The following is an 18173-nucleotide window of genomic DNA, read 5'->3' as shown; positions in this document are numbered from 1 at the left end:
ATGTGTTAACTGGACTGTGGTCCAGTAATGTGTTTTTACCTTGCTTCAGCATCCTAATGTATATTCCCCTGTTCAAATTTATTGTTTCTGTTCCAGTGTTTGCACCAACACATACACTGGGATTAATGCGGGAGGGAAAGGGTTAAGGTTAACTTAATGTTTATAGCCCTTTGTTCCATGTTCCCGCCTTTTCAGGCACCATTTTGCAGAGTCCCTTAGGTCGCCATTGGGGCTCAATGTATTCCAATGGCAGGAGTAGCGGTTTTGGACCTGTTTTCCAGCGACGACCAGCAGGTGGCGTCCAGGAGGAGGAGCGGCGGTTTCCCATTGTAAGTCAATGGGGCCATTGACTTCAATGAGAATTCCTCAACGCCGGCCTCGAGGAACAGGTTGGCAGCCATCCAAACCGCAGACCGCAAAAGCGGATACAATGTCTTTGAAAAGAGTTTAATCACTTCGGTCAAGTTCAATGACAATTGGCGTGGGAATCTTAGGTTCTAGGGCACCTGGGAATAAAATTCTTGTTGCCCCTAGCCCCTAGGAACCCCCACACACGACCCCCACCGGGTCCAGGAATGAGGGACCCCCGTAAAGGGTCGAGCGGAGCAGGAGGGTCGCACCATTGACTTTAATGGTGGAGCAGAGGTCCCATTGAATCCAATGGCGGCGTGCGCCCATGCATTGTCCATGGCGGCGCCGGCCATTGATTCCAATGGGGAAAAGCCGTGTGGCGTGAAAACGGCTAAGTGTGAAATGTTGAAATATGTAAGTCCATATCTCCGGTTCTGGAAGGACCAGAGGGCTGGGATTTGGGTGGCATGTAGCCAAGGTTCCGGCATTAATGCATGGCCATTCCCAACCCTCTCCGATCAACCAGACGGAGTATGGGCGAATGTAAAGATTTGTGTTTTTTTCCCATAGACTTCAATGGCGGCGGTTACCCCATTGAAAGTCTATAGCGGGGAACTCCATTGACTGCAATGGCAGAGTTGCTTTGAAGCCCATGGCGGCGGAGCCCGTTGTTTTCAATGGGGAACGAGTGAAAAGCAGAGATTCATTTTTAAAGGGACGAATCCTGTATTTTAAAAATGTTTCAAAGTGCATTTATGTATCTCCGGTTCTGGAGGTCGCAGAGAGTTGAAATTTGGCCACTATGTAGAGTCACTGTAGGCAAAAAAAACTGGCAATTTTCGACCCACTAAGCCCAACAGAACGGAACGTATTAATATGTGAAGATATTAAACTGTCTATAGTATTTTGGATCTGAGATGAGGATGCAGACCCCATCTGCTATGCTAATAGGTCAGGAAGGGCAGCCGGATGGTTTATCATAAGCCCTCTGATCAAAGGTTAACCGCCCTGATTGTTTATACTAGGGCCAGGAACAAAGGAGCTGAGTGGTTTTTAAGTGTCATACTTCACACTTACAGGGGAAGAAGAATCTACTTCAAAGAGATTTTCCTAGCCAGCTCGGCGCCTAGGGTTAAGAGTAAGAGCTGAAATGGTATTTAAACCAGGCTCAGCCCTTACTCAATTATCTTTCGTGTCTTTGTGATTTTGAAGATTGCTGTATGAACTGCCAGTCCAGATTTGACTGTTTCATCATTCCAACTTTAAGTAAGTGCATATTTTGTTTGTTATTTGTATATCTCGTGTGTTCACCTTTTTCAAGGAATTAATGATATTTTATCATATCTAAGCCTTGTTCAGTTCAGCCCAGGTATTTTTGGTGTATTATTATAGCCTGTCATAAAGTTACCATCACAATAGCGCTTCACAGTAGTAATACACGTGGTAATAAAATAAATAACAGATAATATAAATAACAAATCATGGGAATAAGTGCTTCAGACATAAAAGTAACATTTCGGAAGAGGAGACCCTGCTCTGAAGAGCTTACAGTCTAATTGGTAGGGAGAACGTACAGAGACAGTAGGAGGGCATTCTGGTAAGTGCATCTTCAGGGGGCCAAGCTTTATGTATCATGTGTCCAGGATTATCCACAGTGCTATTCATATGCTTGTTTAAGCATGTGTGTCTTAAAGTGGGTCTTAAAAGTGGATAGAGAGGGTGCTAGTCGGGTATTGAGGGGAAGGGTATTCCAGAGGTGCGGGGCAGTCAGTAAGAAAGGTTTAAGGCGGGAGAGGGCTATAGATACAGACGGGTTTAGACGGGTCAGGAGAAATGTGAGGGAAAACATCTACTCTGAAAGTGTAGCTGACATTGCAGCCAAATTTGTCAAGAGCGCAGAAAGGGTGTTGGCAGCAAATCACTTAATTAGCTTAAAATTCTGTTTGAGATCCCACACATTTTTCTGCTCTGCCCTGAGATGCCGCACATTTTTCCCACGTGATGATGTGAACGGCGCTAGAGGCTTTTTAAAGTATAACAAAATAAAAAATAATTGTTGTTTATGCAGATCCGATAAGAGACCCTCCCTCCTGGCAAACTACACTGGCGACACACTTTATTCGAGCTCGGCTAGTCCCACGAATTCGGGTATACCCGGGTGTATTGAGGTTTGTGACTGTTTTCTGCCCGAGTGCATTGAGGTATTTTCAGGCAGGGATTGAAGCATTTTATTCCCGCTGGCTGCAATACTGCACAGTATATATATATATACTGCATTACAATTCATGAATTTATGCCATCTGGTAGACACGCGAAGCATTGCAGCCTATTAAATCCTAATCATTATCATTTAACAGATCAACCGCCCGTCAGCCAGGCATGAACCCAGGCTGGGAAGGCAAACGCAACGGGGCTTGTCAGAGGTGAGGAGCGGCGCATTCCAGGTATCTGCCAGGTACATACTGGGTATTTGCTCGAATAAAGTGTGTCGGTGCAGTACAATATGAAACCCTAGAATATGAAATGCCATGCTTCGTAATTGAGCTGCATTTGGATGGAGCAGTGGTTATAATCAAGGCGATCTTTTAAAATTCGCAATTACCCAGAATCCCTGGCTGCAGTGGAAGCACTGCATGCTAAGGCCAGGTCCCCGCTGGCTACTGCAGCGCCCGCTGTGGCGGACGCTGCAGGGACAAGAGCCGCCCTACAATGGGGCCGGGCCCACTGCGAGGGTGGGTGCTGGCCGACAGAAACGCCTGCTCTAAAGAAAATTGAGAGCAGGAGTCGTGACGGAGCGCAAGGTCACGCCCCCCGGCGGTTCAGCCAATGAGGGCGAACTTGTCGGGTGACGTCACGGCCGCGCCCCGTCACTCCCCCATTACCCCCCACACCCTCGTCTTTCCCCCTACAGCTCTCTGGGGGGGAACTCGGCTGCACGCGCCTCCTGCCTCGCAGGCGCGCGTGCAGCGCAGGCAGCGGGGCCACAGCCTAAGAGATAATGGGGGAAAGGCAAAGTTGCAGACCTGTGTGAGACATGTGAATGTGCTCACAAGTGATACTTTTATTTACTCACTAATGTAAGCAGGCACAAAACAAGGTTAAACTTAGAAAAAGGATAAGGACGGAGCCCAGCTCAATATGTATGCTGAAAGTTGATTAGCGATCTTTAATATAACCTAATGCTACATACTAATTAGGCTTTTGCTAACTTGAGAGAAAAGGGTCCTGTCCTGGCTTTATGCTGTTCAGTGCTATGGGAGAAAGAAGCAGGCAGAGATGTACTGTATACAGTAGCAATGCAGACATGTACAGTATGAGGGGGGTGGGGGGAGGAGTGATTTAGGAGTGCAGGAGAGAGAGAAGTAGGTGGGTGGAAAAGCACATTTCTAGTTAGATGAGACCAATTAAAGCACTCAGGCAGCCTAATTAGCGGGTAGATTTCTCTTTCATCCTCACTTCATTCAGGTCTTATTTTATCCACAGATGTGTTCATTAAAGAAGTTAACTCTTACATCGAATGTATGGCTGGTGTACAAAGTCTTCTTATTCCAAGCAGGAATGAAGGAACAAACTTTCAGTAATCCTGTTGGTATAATTGCAGGTCATTGGCTACTCAAACCTAATTAACAGCAACTGTATGAAGCAGGTTCCTGTCTGTTATTTTTTGGGGGGGTGGGGGGTGGGGGGAGGAGTGGGACACATGATCTTCCTATCTAAATGACATTGGATTTAAAATGTACTGCTTTTACAGTCAATCAGAATGGATTCAGTGTCACATTATTGCCATCCTCAGCCATTAAGCTAAAAAAAAAAATGGAGTGAGCTCCAGCAGATTGAAATGTTGGTATCTGGTGATCGTGAAGAACACCTTGTGGCGCATTACAACCTGTAAAACATAAAAATAAGCCTCCGATATGGCTACTGGCAATATGGCACTCTGTAGAGATCTGCAGGCTCTTGGGAACTGCCTTGTAGCTTCAATGCATGTTAAGTACCTCAACAACCTAAACACTGTCTATTTCTCTCTCCCCCTCTCTCCAGCCCTCTTTCTTTATAAATGGAATATTTATGATACTTAGCATGTTCAATGTCCCAATGATTACAGAACAACACGGTTGTAGATTCTAAGCTGATGTAGTTCTGTGCAATTTTTAACCAACTGTGAAAGGTTACTGGTAAATAATTAAAACAGATTGCTAAAATACAGAGAGCAGAGCAGTTATATATTTAGTACATTGAGATGCATTATGGAATTTTGCACGTCTCCTTATTATCCCACCGAGAGAAGCGTGATGAATCTGAATGTGCATCCTCACTAGCACAGTGAAATATAAATGATGGACTTCGGTGGGCCAGCTCACAAGCCCAGTGAGATATTCCTGATGGATATTAGAGAGATGTATGATTTATATGGGTGAGTCTCCCTATTAGCCCACTCAGAAATGTATCATGTATCTCATCACTAGTAAAATAAGAAATGCACGTGTTGTCCGGGTTGTCTGCCTTCCTAGTACATCACAGAGGCTTTATGTATCTCGGTGTTTCCACTCATTAGAAAAGCAAAGTGGTGATTTTGGTGGGGATCCGTGTGACGGAGAGTGTATTAGCATTACAGTATCACCTCTTACCCCTTTCACATGAGGGCAGATCTCCACTCCATGTCAGGTCCCACTGACACATGAGAAGCTCAGCCCCCGCAATCTCATATCCTGGATAGCACTGGTAGGTCACCACTGTGCCGTGGATAAGCTCAGATTGGGAGGTGGTTTTCCAGCCATTTGGGATTTCCGGTAACTCCGGACAAGTGTCATTCCTCTGTACCTCTGAGGACAGAACAAAGGCATGACAGTGAGCAGTGGGTACAAGTTACAACCTGCCCCAAACATGGCACTGCATCTTTTGTGCCGGAAGCAGGTGTACGTAGAGTCATGGTACCAGAAACGGAAGACCCAATATGGAAAACTAGTGCCAGCTTTATATTTTAATCTAGGGTAATCACTTTAGGTCTTCGTGCCTACGATATTCAAATATTAAACTCTTCGGGTCAAGGGTGCTCATATTGGGCTTATCACATTGCCATTGTAACTTTCTTATCTATTGTATAGTCATTAATAGTATAATATATTGTATAATGTCATTTATAGTTGGCTAGCGGCACTTAGCGGTTTGCACTTGTGAAAATAAGACCCGATTTAGACTTGGCCAAAAATAGACACAAAGCGCTGCTTGCGAGGGGCACATTAATCTAATGACTCGACAAGCGGAGTGACAGTGTGTCTATTCCTAAATTATTTATATGATCTTAACATGGGCGTTAACTGGTTAAATGGCATCTGTCTTATATCAGCAGCCACTTGAGAGTTGGATTAACATCTGTTCTTAATTTAGGAACATCTCCTAATTATACTACACCGGAGGTGGCCAACTCCAGCCCTCAAGAGCTACCAGCAGGTCAGGTTTTCAGATATCCGTGCTTCAGCACAGGAGGCTCAATCATTCAAAGACTAAGCCACTAATTGAGCCACCTGTGCTGAAGCAGGGATATCCTGAAACCATGACCTGCTGGTAGATCTTGACGACTGGAGTTGGCCACCGCTGTGCTACACTATAAGAACCCAAGAGGCCCAGCACTTTTACGTTAGAAGCCACAGGTACAATGGCTGCTTTTCTCATATGGAGCTGCTACTGTACCAAGCAATGCTTGTTCTTCAGGAAAAAACCCGGCGTAGACCCCGCAGTAGAAAAGAAATCATTTATAAAGTTAGAGTTAATGTAATTGGCATGCATGATGTACGCAATGAGCACTTTGTGCTTTCTTTCCCTCTCCGCGTGCTGGGTGCTGGTTTCCTCCGCCCTGATGTGGCAGATTCGGCTTTTGCTATGCATAGTTTCTGCAGACTGAAGGGAGGCCCCCAAAAGCATATTGTCACATTGCGTGTACCTAATTTCCTGCAGCGCTGCAGTTACGCAGACTGTAATTAGTACGTACAAACGCATTGGTTTACGCACAGAAGTATGATTGCGTAACACGGACAAAAATTGCGTGTAACCAGTGGCGCGGGGATTTAAGACCTCATTATAATAGTTGAAGAACAGTGGTTTGAGACTAACTCTAAAGCGGTGGTCTTATTTTCTGTGATCGCGATGGTGTCGCGCTATGTCCTTTATGGCAACGCTATTTCTGTGACTATGGCTAAACTCTAAATCAGAACCCCATAGTCTTCCAACCCCCAGAAAATGATATTACCATATAAATAAACACTACATAAGAAAGTATATGTTCTCGACACAGCTGTCTCTCTGTCTCTCTCATGCATGTCAGATATTTAAGGAACCAATGACTCACCAAAAAAGTGGATGATGAAGCCCTGCTGGTATCCAAAGACACTGCTGCCAGGGTCTGTCTGAAACTGGATGGTGACATCCGCCATTGACGTATAGAGTTTGAAGCGATTGTGTGTCCCTGTGTACTGACCCAGGACATGGGCCGTCAGGTCATCACCGTCAAAGAACGTGAGGACATCACTCTTGCCGATGTGCAAGCTGCAGAGGGGGGCAAAGAATGAAGAATCCGGTCGGGATGGATTTAAACAGAGATGAGCCTGCGTCAACACGGGAGGAATAATGACAAAGGAAACAATCCAGGAAGATAATCCACAATTAAATTGTGCATTGTAGGACCGGTGTTATTACCAACAAAAGATTTAACAGATGATTTTTCAGGAAGCTATTGTTTTATTACACAAATGGACGAAAGGAAACAAAGATACAAAGCAAGGGGGGTGGGGAGGGAATAACATACAGCGTTAAGAGAAAAGCAATGAACTTGTGTTTCTTTCAAATAATTATCACATATAACATTTTTTTAGAGGAGCCCCCTTGTTTATTTCTAATTAATCGCTGGCTTATGGGAGCTGGTGGAGCTTTCCAGAAATGTGGTAACCTTACGTGTAATGCACCTTCTTAATGCTTTGTGTAAAATATCTGAGTACAGCAGTGCAAAACTCTCACACGTGTTAGTGAAAGTGGCGAATTGCAGACTTTTGCCACACATGGAAATGACGTGAAGGCGTCAACATTTGCCAAGCTATAGCAAAAAGTGATGCACTGTAAACTATGGTGAGAGAAGCAACCAATTCATCAAACTAGCCTCGTGAAGTTTGAGTTTGTAGTGGGTAATGCAGTGGTGTCTATGGGTGGGTGTTGGGAGTCTACTGGATGGCTTAAGCCCTAAGGCAAACTGTTTGCTGGCAATAGCCATATCTGGATAATAGGATTTTTGCCCATTGCGGTGGGTGTTTTGGGGGGGGGGGAGAAGGGGGTAGGGGGGGAGGGTTGCATTTTTTTTTGTATTGTACTGTAATAGTTTTTTGAATGGGGGAAAAGCGCTACTAGCCATCTTTGGTGTTGGTGGTACAAGTGGTGAAGGTGGCATTTGCCCCAGCATGGTGTTTAGGGCACGCGGGAGGTTAGCGCGAGGGGTTAACCCTTTCATTACCTTAGTGCAGAGTTTCCCAACTCCAGTCCTCAGGGAACCCCAACAGGTCAGGTCTTAAGGATATCCCTGCTCCAGCACAGGTGGGTCAATCAGTGGCTCAGTCATTTTGACTGACCCACCTGTGTTGGAGCAGGGATATCCATAAGACCTGACCTGTTGGGGTTCCCTGAGGACTGGAGTTGGGAAACACTGCTTTAGTGGTTATAACCGCTAAGATAATGAAGGGGTTAACTTTTACTGCAACCCTCCCCGCAAAGCCTAAACGCCCACCCTGGGGCAACCACCACCTTTACCCACCCCCTGTACCAACAACACATCAGTTCCTGCTATTTAACCCTTTAATTACCTTTGCGATTAGCCGCGAAGGTAATGAAAATGGCTGTAATTTCATTTCATTATATTGCTATTGCCATGCTGAGCATCAATTATCCCCAGTGGGACCGTCTTTCTGTCTGTAATCATATTTATAACATCAAGATAAAGGAGGAGAAGTGCACTACATGGAGGGCAATACAATTCCTGCCTCAGCAAGCAGCATGGCACTAATGATGAGGATGATGACTGACTTTACTCAATGACAGCAAGGAGGAAGATCCTGTCTTGATATACAACATGCTCCAGAGTAGCGGCTCAGTGAGTAAAGACAATGACACCGAGTTTGAATCAGGGGAACATAGTTGAATTCCCGGTGTCAGCTCCTTGTAACCTTGGGCAAGTCACTGTATCTCCCTGTGCCTCAGGAACCAAAAACATAGATTGTAAGCGAAATATAACTAAAGTCCCAGCACTCACTGACTATAGAAAAAAGGATGAAAAACTGGTTAAATGCCAAATGAATAAACAATTTAATGTAAGCACAAGATAACTCCAAATGGAGTGATGACGGCACAAGCGGGTATAGGTACCCTATTAATACAGTGTAAAGGGTAATGATATACAGGGTCAGGGAGTGGGGTAGACAAAAACCAGGAAAGTGAGGGGGGGAATACACAAGCGATGGGGGGGGGGATGTTTAAGGGGGGCAACGTTTCGGGGAGAACCCCTTCCTCAGGCCCATTCCCTAAGGTCTTGTTAGACCATAAGGTACTTCCCTGGACCCTATCCCCGACCACCGGAGCAGCACACAGTAATCAGAACACAAATATACTGCAATAATACAAGCCAAGTTGGCAAAGTCCAGAGTATACAGGAGTACAATAATGTCAAAGTGAAGGGTTCAAATCGTCTGGTTTACTGCAACTGAGTCTCTCTCTCTCCCGATCTCTCCTGTCAGAATGTGGGCTGCTGCAGAATGTAATATCCGGATTTCTGGATCGGAATGTGTAATTGCAGTATGATCTCCGGAAAAAAGGAGGAGGAAAAAAACACGATTGGTCTGCACAATCTGAAAGGTTACCTTACATAGAAAAAAACAGTATGTATGTACTCACATGGTGTACGCTGGAACGCTGTTCTGGCCGGAAGTGACGCGATACGCTAAGCCGGAGGATCTTTCAGCTACTAGACTACCGGGAGACAATTCAGAGACTGGGAAACGGCGCGAGTTACTACTTCCACGGCGCGCGATGACCTCAAGCGCCCAACACTGTTTGTGTGTCCATATTATATGTACACAATGTGAGTACATATATACTGTTTTTCTATGTAAGATTGGTCTGCACGATTGTGTTTTTTTCTTCTCCTTTTCCCCAAGATCATACTGCAATTACACATTCCGATCCAGAAATCCGGATATTACATTCTCTGCCTGCATAACGTGTATACACCGTAAGTAGGCTCTCTGAAGGAGCCAAGAACCAAATTTCCTTCAGAATTATTAGACAGTATTACACTACACTCTTTCCTTCTCTTTTGGGGTGATCCTGATATAGACGCTCCCTCTGGACCCTGGACAAATCTACATTTCAATAGGGAATCCCAAACAATTCCCACCAGAGGTTGAGATTTTATCAATCACCTAATATTTCTTTATTGTTATTTTTATTTCACTACATTTGTGATTATTTAAGAGCATGTGATTGTCACGCTGATTGGGGAAACAGACTATTTTTCACTTACTGAGTTTTTATGTGGGTATAAGCGCCGTTCAAATCACCTTTGTGTCTACACTGAGTGAGCTGCAAGATACTGGTATTCGCACATGTTTAATTCTATAAAAATTGTTTCCCCAACCTTGGAATTCACTGCCAGTCACTCTATTCCAGACACCTAGTCTTCCTTTATTTACAGTAGATCTGCAGTAATAATGTCGATTTTCTTACACAGTGCTTAGACACTGTACATAGAATTTTGTAGGCACCAGTCCATGCCCCACAGAGATTATAAATTAATTTGGGTGCCTGAGACAAAGGGAGATAAAGTGATTTGCCCAAAGTCACCAGGAGCGGACTCTGGGATTGAAGGCTCCCCTGTATTCAAAGTCAGCATCACTGTTGAGTCAGTGGCTTTAGTCAGCGAGATACTTCTTCAGACCCTCAGCCTAAAACTGGGGTTGCCAGGTGGCTTCTCCAAAAATACTGGACTCAATGGTGAAAGGTGCGTCAGATCACTATGTCCAGGGAGATAATACTGGACACATACATGTCCAGTATTACAGTACCTCTCATTTTTTACTGGACAGAGTATCCTAATTCAGGACAGTCCAGTTCAATACTGGACACCTGGCAACCCTACCTAAAACACACCCCGTCAGGGAAGCCTTTCAGCAGTGCCTTCACTTTCATTTATTTTCTTAATTCAAGGATAATAAAAACTCAGCATACCTTCCCTCAGCCTCTGTGCGTCCCTCTCATATTCTTTCATCCTTCATCAATATAATAATATATTGATTCTCCTCTAACTCGCTGTACAGCATTTATCTTTTGTTCTTCAAGATTTGTATTTTCCTGAAGTTGAGGAAGGGAGTGTATATTTTTTTTCCCAGTAAATGGCTACTTTTTTAAATTGTGTTCCATAAAAAGGGACTTCGGGCCATATTTACTAAGCAGCATTACTCCATAAGACAGCATGTGGTGCTGGAAGACACCGTACTGTTCCCAATTATGTATGTGGCATGAACCTTTGTAATAGCACCATAGCATTCTAGCTATTATGTACTGAAAAGTGCTCAGTAGACTGCTGGAGGCATACAATAATTACATACTAATAGTTTCATGCATTCGTTTAGTGTGTGGTACGTCACTATCTCAAGAAAGAAAAAGTGATGGAAACTAAAATTGTTGTCCACAGAAATGAGCATGACATTGAAGTTAAAAACTAGTCGGCCAAAACCTTCATAGCTGCTACCTGGCCCTCAAAAAGGGTCTTGTCACTAGTGGGGATCAGGGCTTTGCGTGCCAACTGTGATACAGTACAGTAGCTTAGTGGCTTCCAATGTTTTTTTGTTAAGGAACCCTAAGTGAATTAGCAACTATGTGATCAGATGCATTGTAAGGAACCCCAACCCTCTCTATAGCGCGTCTGAGATCAGATGCATTGTAAGGAACCACAACCGTCTCTAAAACTGTGTCTGAGATCAGATGCATTGTAAGGAACCCCAACCCTCTCTAATAGCGCGTCTGAGATCAGATGCATTGTAAGGAACCCCAACCCCCTCTAATAGCGGATCTGAGATCAGATTCATTATCAATTCTTATGTATTTGGTACAATTTACAAATGACCTGAACATTGCATGGAGCCCTTTAGGGATACCCACAGAACAAAAGCGTTTCTAGGAAGCCCTGTTGAAAAACACTGCTCTGGACCATTGTACTTGGTAGAGTTGTATTCTTACGGAGAGCAGCACCCTTTGTGAATGCATTAAAATTATATTGTTTGTATAATTTGGGTGCTGCACCTGTTTATAAAGCACAGTTGCACCAAGTTTAAGTAGTCTGTTTTATATATTAGCGACACAAGGTGATGAAATGTAATGCATACAAGATAGTAGATGAGGTTGAAAAAAAAGACATTTCATCCATATCAACTTATGTTAAATTTAAAAGTCGGAGATACTCACCCTATATTTGTGTTCACAGTATATTCATCCAGAGGAAGGCAAATAAACCTCCCACCGAATATATTTTATAATATGGTGCAGAGCTTAGTTATCTAATTTATAGAACAATGTAATTTTAGTATCCCTTCACTTTATTTATGACCATGTCAGTGGGTGTACTATGAAACTACCAGGCAGGACTTACACTTCTATGTCCAGTAAGATTCTCTTCTCTTCCTCCACATGGATGCCCCAGATGCAGTCCTGCCCTTTCCCGTAGGCTTCCGGCCAGTTTGGTGACAACACAATCCCAGCCGAGTCTGTGATCTCTCCACTGCAAACAGCTGATACGACAAGAGAGGGAAAAATCAGACTTCTGTGAGAGATTATTTGAAGAGTAGTGGCAATGGGAGCAGTGGAGAGAACTCAGTTGTGTATGTTGTCAGGCAGTAACAGCAAGGGGATAGAAGGTATATATTTACAAGGAATGATCTTCCCATTACAAAGAACAAGACGGGGATATCAAACCTTCAGGGAACATCTAGACTACAATGATGAGTGTAAATAGTCTGCGTGGCATATATACGGCATTTTAGGCTGCCCACAAACAGTGCCAATAACAGGACTGGATGAAAAGATAGCCACACTAATTATAGGAATTGGGGAGGTTTTCTGGGGGACAAGTAAACACGGAAGTGTTCTCATGGTGAAATAATTCATTTAATGTTCTATGTGCAGCCACCATACCACTTCAGCCCATGTTGTTCTTGTTTTACATCTTTGTAGTTCAACTGTGTGAAGATGTGTAAGTAATTTAAATTGGGTCAAGTCTTTCGCAGCCTTGTCAGTGGTTGTGAATAGACGTCCCAGTGAAACAACGGGAATTTAAAAGTTAAGAGGTCATTGAGGCTGGGCTACTGTCTTAACGACTTCCATCTGCACAACATGCATGAAAGTTCCCATCTTCCCACCCTTATCCCTGTCCCGGTTCTGACCCCTGCACGCTGGCTCAGTCTCATTCCACTGAGGGTCGCCGGAATCCTGGCACTCAATGATAGTAAAGCCTTGTTCCAGGGTGTATCCAGTGTCACAAGTAAACTCCACCACGGCACCCACAGCAAAGGATGGGTCACTGCTCGTGAAATTCCCATATTTAACAAAAGGCTCATAACAGTGACCCTGTTCATATGCTGCATAAGTGAGAGACAAAAAAAAGCAAAGAGAGACAATAAAGTAAGAGTCCTGCCAACAATAATGGCTGTTACTGGAGGAGGAAAGAGCACATTGGATATTAATGGAAGTAATAATGAATCCTTTTTGCAGAACAATTAGGTGGTACCTCTAATAGGTTTTGGAAGGTGTGTGTGTGTGCAGGTGTTGTGTGGAAGTACAGAAAGAGAGGGAAATAATGTAATAAAAGAGAGGGGAGTACAAAATAAAAAGAGAATATTTACAACAAAAGAAAAAGAGCAACAAAGTGTGTAGGCCGGAGATAAAGATAGAGAGAGAGGGGTGAAGAATGACCAAGAAACAAGAGTGAATGATAGAGAATGATGGCAAAGAAGCATATGGGAGATGAATAAAAATGGAAAGAGTGGGACATATATATACACCCTGAGGAAGGTCCCGTTGTCTTTTCTACAATATATATTCTACAAAGCTTACCTGAGTGCTGTCTGCTGATTCCCGTGCGAACGGTATCGTATGTATATATATATATATATATATATATATATATATATATATATATATATATATATATATATATATATATATATACACACACACTCACACAGAGAAAGGGAAGCCAATAAAAGACAATGAGGTAGAGGTCAGCGAGACAGATGAAGAAACAGATAAGGCGGAAGAAGAATGAGAGATAGTGGGAAACAGAGCAGGAGAGGAGAGGGATGGTCCTGTATTACCTTGATAACGAAGTGCCACTCCCGTAGAGCTTCCACTGCTGTCAGTAGACAACTCTATGAAGAAGTGTCGAGCACTGCTGAGCAGACCCTCAATTGGTAGATACTCTACTTCATAGGAGTCATAAACAGGAGGGGAGTCTATGGTATTCCCATCCCGGATGATGAGTCTGAAAGAGCCCAGATAACACCATTGAGTCTCAAATTCAAAACCCAGAGCCTCCACAAACTGATGGCAATAGAAATGATGAGACTTTCCAGAGGAGGGGCAATGGGTATTATGGAGGGAAGAGTAACTTATTCCATTGGCGTTATGGTAATATTGAGTACTTAAAACACAAACACTACTAATGGCAGAACGATCATACACCCAGTATCACAAGCACGCTGCCTAGGTGTCACATGTGACTCCTCCATCACATTCTCTTTTCACATTCACAATGTAGCTAAAACCTGTCGATTTGTCCTTTCTAACATTGGAAAGATACGCCCTTTCCTCTGTCCCTCTACTAGTAAAACTCTAATGCAGGCCCTCATTCTCTCCCATCTCGACTATTGCAACCTTCAACTGTCCATCTTTCCTGCCTCTCACCTGTCTCCCCTACAATGTTTCCTAAACACTGCTGCTAGAATCCCTTTACTCTCTCCTAAATCTGTCTCAGCGTCTCTCCTGCTGAAATCCCTCTCCTGGCTTCCTATTAATTCCTGTATTATTTACAAAATGATCCATCTCTCTTCTAAGGCTGTACACTCTTCTACCCCTCCTTACATCTCAGTCCTAATTTCTCACTATACACTTACCCGACTCTTGCATTCTGCTCAAGGATGTCTTCTGTCTACCCCCTTTTATATTCACAGCCCCCCCCTCCCTCCTAAAACTTTTGTCACTCACTGCCCCACACCTCTGGAATGCCCTTCCCCTCAATATCTGATTAGAATCTTCTTTCTCCACTTTTAAGACCCATCTTAAAACACACCTGGTTAACAAAGCATATGGGTAGCTCCTTTGGCTGGTCATATACATTGCAAATGCATTGATCATTACCCCTTGCAGACACACTTACCAGAATACCACCTTACTGTCTCTTCAAGTTCCCATTATTTTCATTTTGGATTGTAAGCTCTTCGGGGCAGGGACTATTTATTTCTCAATGTTCCTATTTTATGTCTCAAGTGCTTATTCCCATTGTGTGTTATAGTATCATGTCATGTATCACTGCTGTGAAGTGCTATGTACATGGATGGCACTATATAAATAAGGATATACATACATACACAAAAAGTCAAGGATCGAGTAGGGTCAGTAGTTACTGAGCAAAGTGGGCAGAGCCTAATGCTCCTTATCTGTTGTAAATCCTCTATCCTCATGTTAGAACAAGGTGTCCCAAAATGGACATGTTTACCTGTCATCATCCTCAGCCAGGGAGACCTTCTCAAAGTGTAGGTGCAGCCGCTGTTCAGAGGGAGCCTCCAGAACCCAATGACAAGTCAAGTTATTGCTGTAGTTACCCGGGAAGTTGGGGGAGACGAGACGCCCGGTGGTGATGTTTCTAATGAGCCCCCCACAGGCAGCTGAAGAGGGCAGGGAAAGAGTGCAGGGAAGATGGATATGGTGAGTTAGGCGCCCTCAGCGTGGATAAAGAACTGTCTGTAAGTTATTCAGGGATCTTTTCAAAGATTATATCGGGATAATAAATATGGAACAAATCTCAGGATATAGAACAAGTGACAAAACTCAGAATACAAAGTAAAAAAAATAATAAAAGAAACTTGTAAAAATCTAATGTTTTAAGGGATTATAAAAATAGATATCTACACTAACCAGATGTTTTAAAAGAAATGCAAGTATAAAACCACAAAATATAGTAGCAATTAGTAAAAAAAAACCCTAAGTAATAAAAGGTGAATAAATAATATATAAATACTGTATTAAAAAAATGTAATAAACACCAAATAATCACATATATTTGATTGCATTGTCACAATTATGTCAATATTGAGTTATACATAGATACATGGATAGATGATACATTATGTAACATAGCCTTCAGGCAATAAAATCCATATACTGCCAGATATCAATCCATGTCTTAATCCTCTAAATTCCATTCCAGGTTCTTCGTTGTTTTTAACCCTTGTTTATTAATGTATTGCTTATTTCTGAAAACAAATCTGAATATATGTTTTTTATTATTTTCTTTTTCCTTATTGTTATTCTTACTTTTTTAAATACCACATTTATCACTGTGTAGACGCACCCCAGACTCAGGGATGTTTGACTCCGAGCTCATCTCTCATTGGTTCCTCACATCTGCCAATGAGATTGATTTTGCCGGTTTCGCGCCACTGCGGTGACGTGTCATGCATCAGCTGGGGGCTGGGGGACTTCAATATCAAAACGCGTTAGAGATACTACCGGCCACCTAACCATGATGTCTACCATGGAATAAAGCACCTTTAACCCTTCATTTGCGGGTGTCTAGCCCCCAAGTTCTTTGCTGTGCTCCGCTTTTTTCTTCTGTGAAAATAATCACATAAGTAATTCTCTAATGAATGAAATTGATATAGAGAATAGTTATTGCAAGTCTCTGATTGTATAGTCCTCCCGTGCAGATTCACGTTAATGACTTCCCACACAAGTGTTCAACACAGGCACAAACTGAAACATAGAAGCGCAGACTATAACAGACCTCGGCGAAGTGCTGACAGAAGCACAACATGTGCTATAGCGGCGGAACAAGCAGCACGGAGGAGAACGTGGATAGCGGCACAACCAGCACACGGCAGCGCAATCCCAAATGCGACCTGCTATGTCTACAGCAGTGTTACCCGCCAGAGATGAACCTCTACCTCGCGATGAACTGGTTGAACTGTATCCTTGTGAATGCATTGATACTTTGCTTTGCATTCCTCAATATAACACACTATAAGGTCCTACACTGCCAGGTCTGTCCTTCTCTGTGCTTCTATCTTTCCTTTTCTGCCAGAGAAGGTGGACGGCAGCAAATCACTGCACTTCGGTGCACTGCAGGCCCCCTTGCGGCAGAGACATTTGTAGGATGGTGCTCTTAATTAACTTATGTCAGGAATCCACTCCTGGCTTTTCTCGTAGCCTTGCAGGGTGCTGTTGTTCTCACTAATTCCCTCTTTCAACAGCAGCTGTGTGGGCTATCACTGCAACCTAGCGTTGTACTCAGTCATTGGAGCAGTGCCCTCACACCCTCCTCCGGGGTTTGGCCCGCTGGCCTTTAAATACTGCATTCCCACAATCCCTCTCTGCCGAGCATAATCCTTCTTGAATGTTAACCGTGTTCTGCCACAAGCCCCTGGCTTGTTATCTCTAGTACTAATCTCTGTGTATTGTGTTCCAGAGTTAGTTCCTGTTTACCCTCGTGACTTTGCTGTTGATGTGTTCCAGCTCATTGCTTCATTCCTGTGTTCCAGTATCCTTCAGCAGCTACTACGCTGTAGCCTGTGTCCTAGCACCCCGGAGACCTGCTGTGTGCTATCTCCCTGGAGGCCGCAACCTGCTGCTTCTACCCTTAGCAGAGGTTGCTGTTTGGACCCCGTGGCTTGCTGCTCTTTCTCCCTTCGCAGAAGCCAACTTGAATTCCTGCGCTGAAGAATTGGCTTTCCAGTGCTGCTTGGCGGTGTGCCCTCTCTGGTCAGCCTTCTCTCTGCTGAACTCTGGTCAGCCTTCTCCTCGCTGAGACCGGTACCATGGGTCGTGGACGCCACTCGCGCAGACCCCGCTCCCGACCCGCAGCTACTAAGCTGAAGCAGGAGGACCTGCTTGATTCCCTGTTGCCGATTTCTTGCTAGGACTACGACTACCCAGATGTCTTCTATCCCGACCCTGGTTCGGCCATCGACTGTCCTGTCTTCTCCTACCCTGACTTTGGCTCGTCCAACGACTACGCTGACCTCTGAACCCGGCCCATTTGATTATGAACTTCGCACTCCGGACCAGTCTGCGCGGTCTAAGGTCGGTGATTTCATAACCCAACCTCAGCCCCGCGGTCCGGCCCCGGTTTGTGGCGAGCACAACCGTAACAACTCATCACAATTCTTTTTGTATGACTCTTTGACCACTGCCTACAAACTGGTTTCCTTTTGCTATGTTGCTTCCCCAGGCGGTAAATGGGTTTATATATCTCTTTGCCATGTAACTAGTCTACACCATTACCACGCGAGATGTTTGTCCATCAAATTTCTCCTGTTGTTTTGCACCTTACTACTTGTCTGTTTACACAAAATGTTTTGTAACACTTTGGAGCTGTAGGTCAAATTTAGAGGGGATTATACATTTTCTACAAGGGTTTTGGCTACTCTGAAGAAAGGTTACATGTAGCAAAGGTTGAAGGGATGGACACCCAGATCCAGAGGTGCTTTATTGCATTGTGAGGAGAAGCACGATTTTGTAAG

The 18173-nt window shown here is 43.9% G+C and overlaps 1 protein-coding gene across 1 annotated transcript in view; it reads right to left on the bottom strand.

The window, feature by feature from the left end:
- SEZ6 (seizure related 6 homolog) overlaps nucleotides 1–18173 on the bottom strand; it is a 130233-nt gene that overhangs the window by 37771 nt on the left and 74289 nt on the right. The window contains exons 4-9 of the mRNA XM_075593076.1: nucleotides 15152–15320; nucleotides 13752–13918; nucleotides 12822–13016; nucleotides 12032–12170; nucleotides 6698–6894; nucleotides 4980–5174 (exon numbers count right to left, since the gene is read on the bottom strand). Coding sequence (XP_075449191.1) covers nucleotides 4980–5174; nucleotides 6698–6894; nucleotides 12032–12170; nucleotides 12822–13016; nucleotides 13752–13918; nucleotides 15152–15320 — 1062 coding nt within the window. The remainder of the gene's footprint in view (nucleotides 1–4979; nucleotides 5175–6697; nucleotides 6895–12031; nucleotides 12171–12821; nucleotides 13017–13751; nucleotides 13919–15151; nucleotides 15321–18173) is intronic.

Source organism: Ascaphus truei, chromosome 3, assembly GCF_040206685.1.
Source record: "Ascaphus truei isolate aAscTru1 chromosome 3, aAscTru1.hap1, whole genome shotgun sequence".
NCBI lineage: Eukaryota > Metazoa > Chordata > Amphibia > Anura > Ascaphidae > Ascaphus > Ascaphus truei.
The sequence above is the reverse complement of the archived record's forward strand: the minus strand, read 5'-3'. Positions and strand labels throughout refer to the sequence as shown.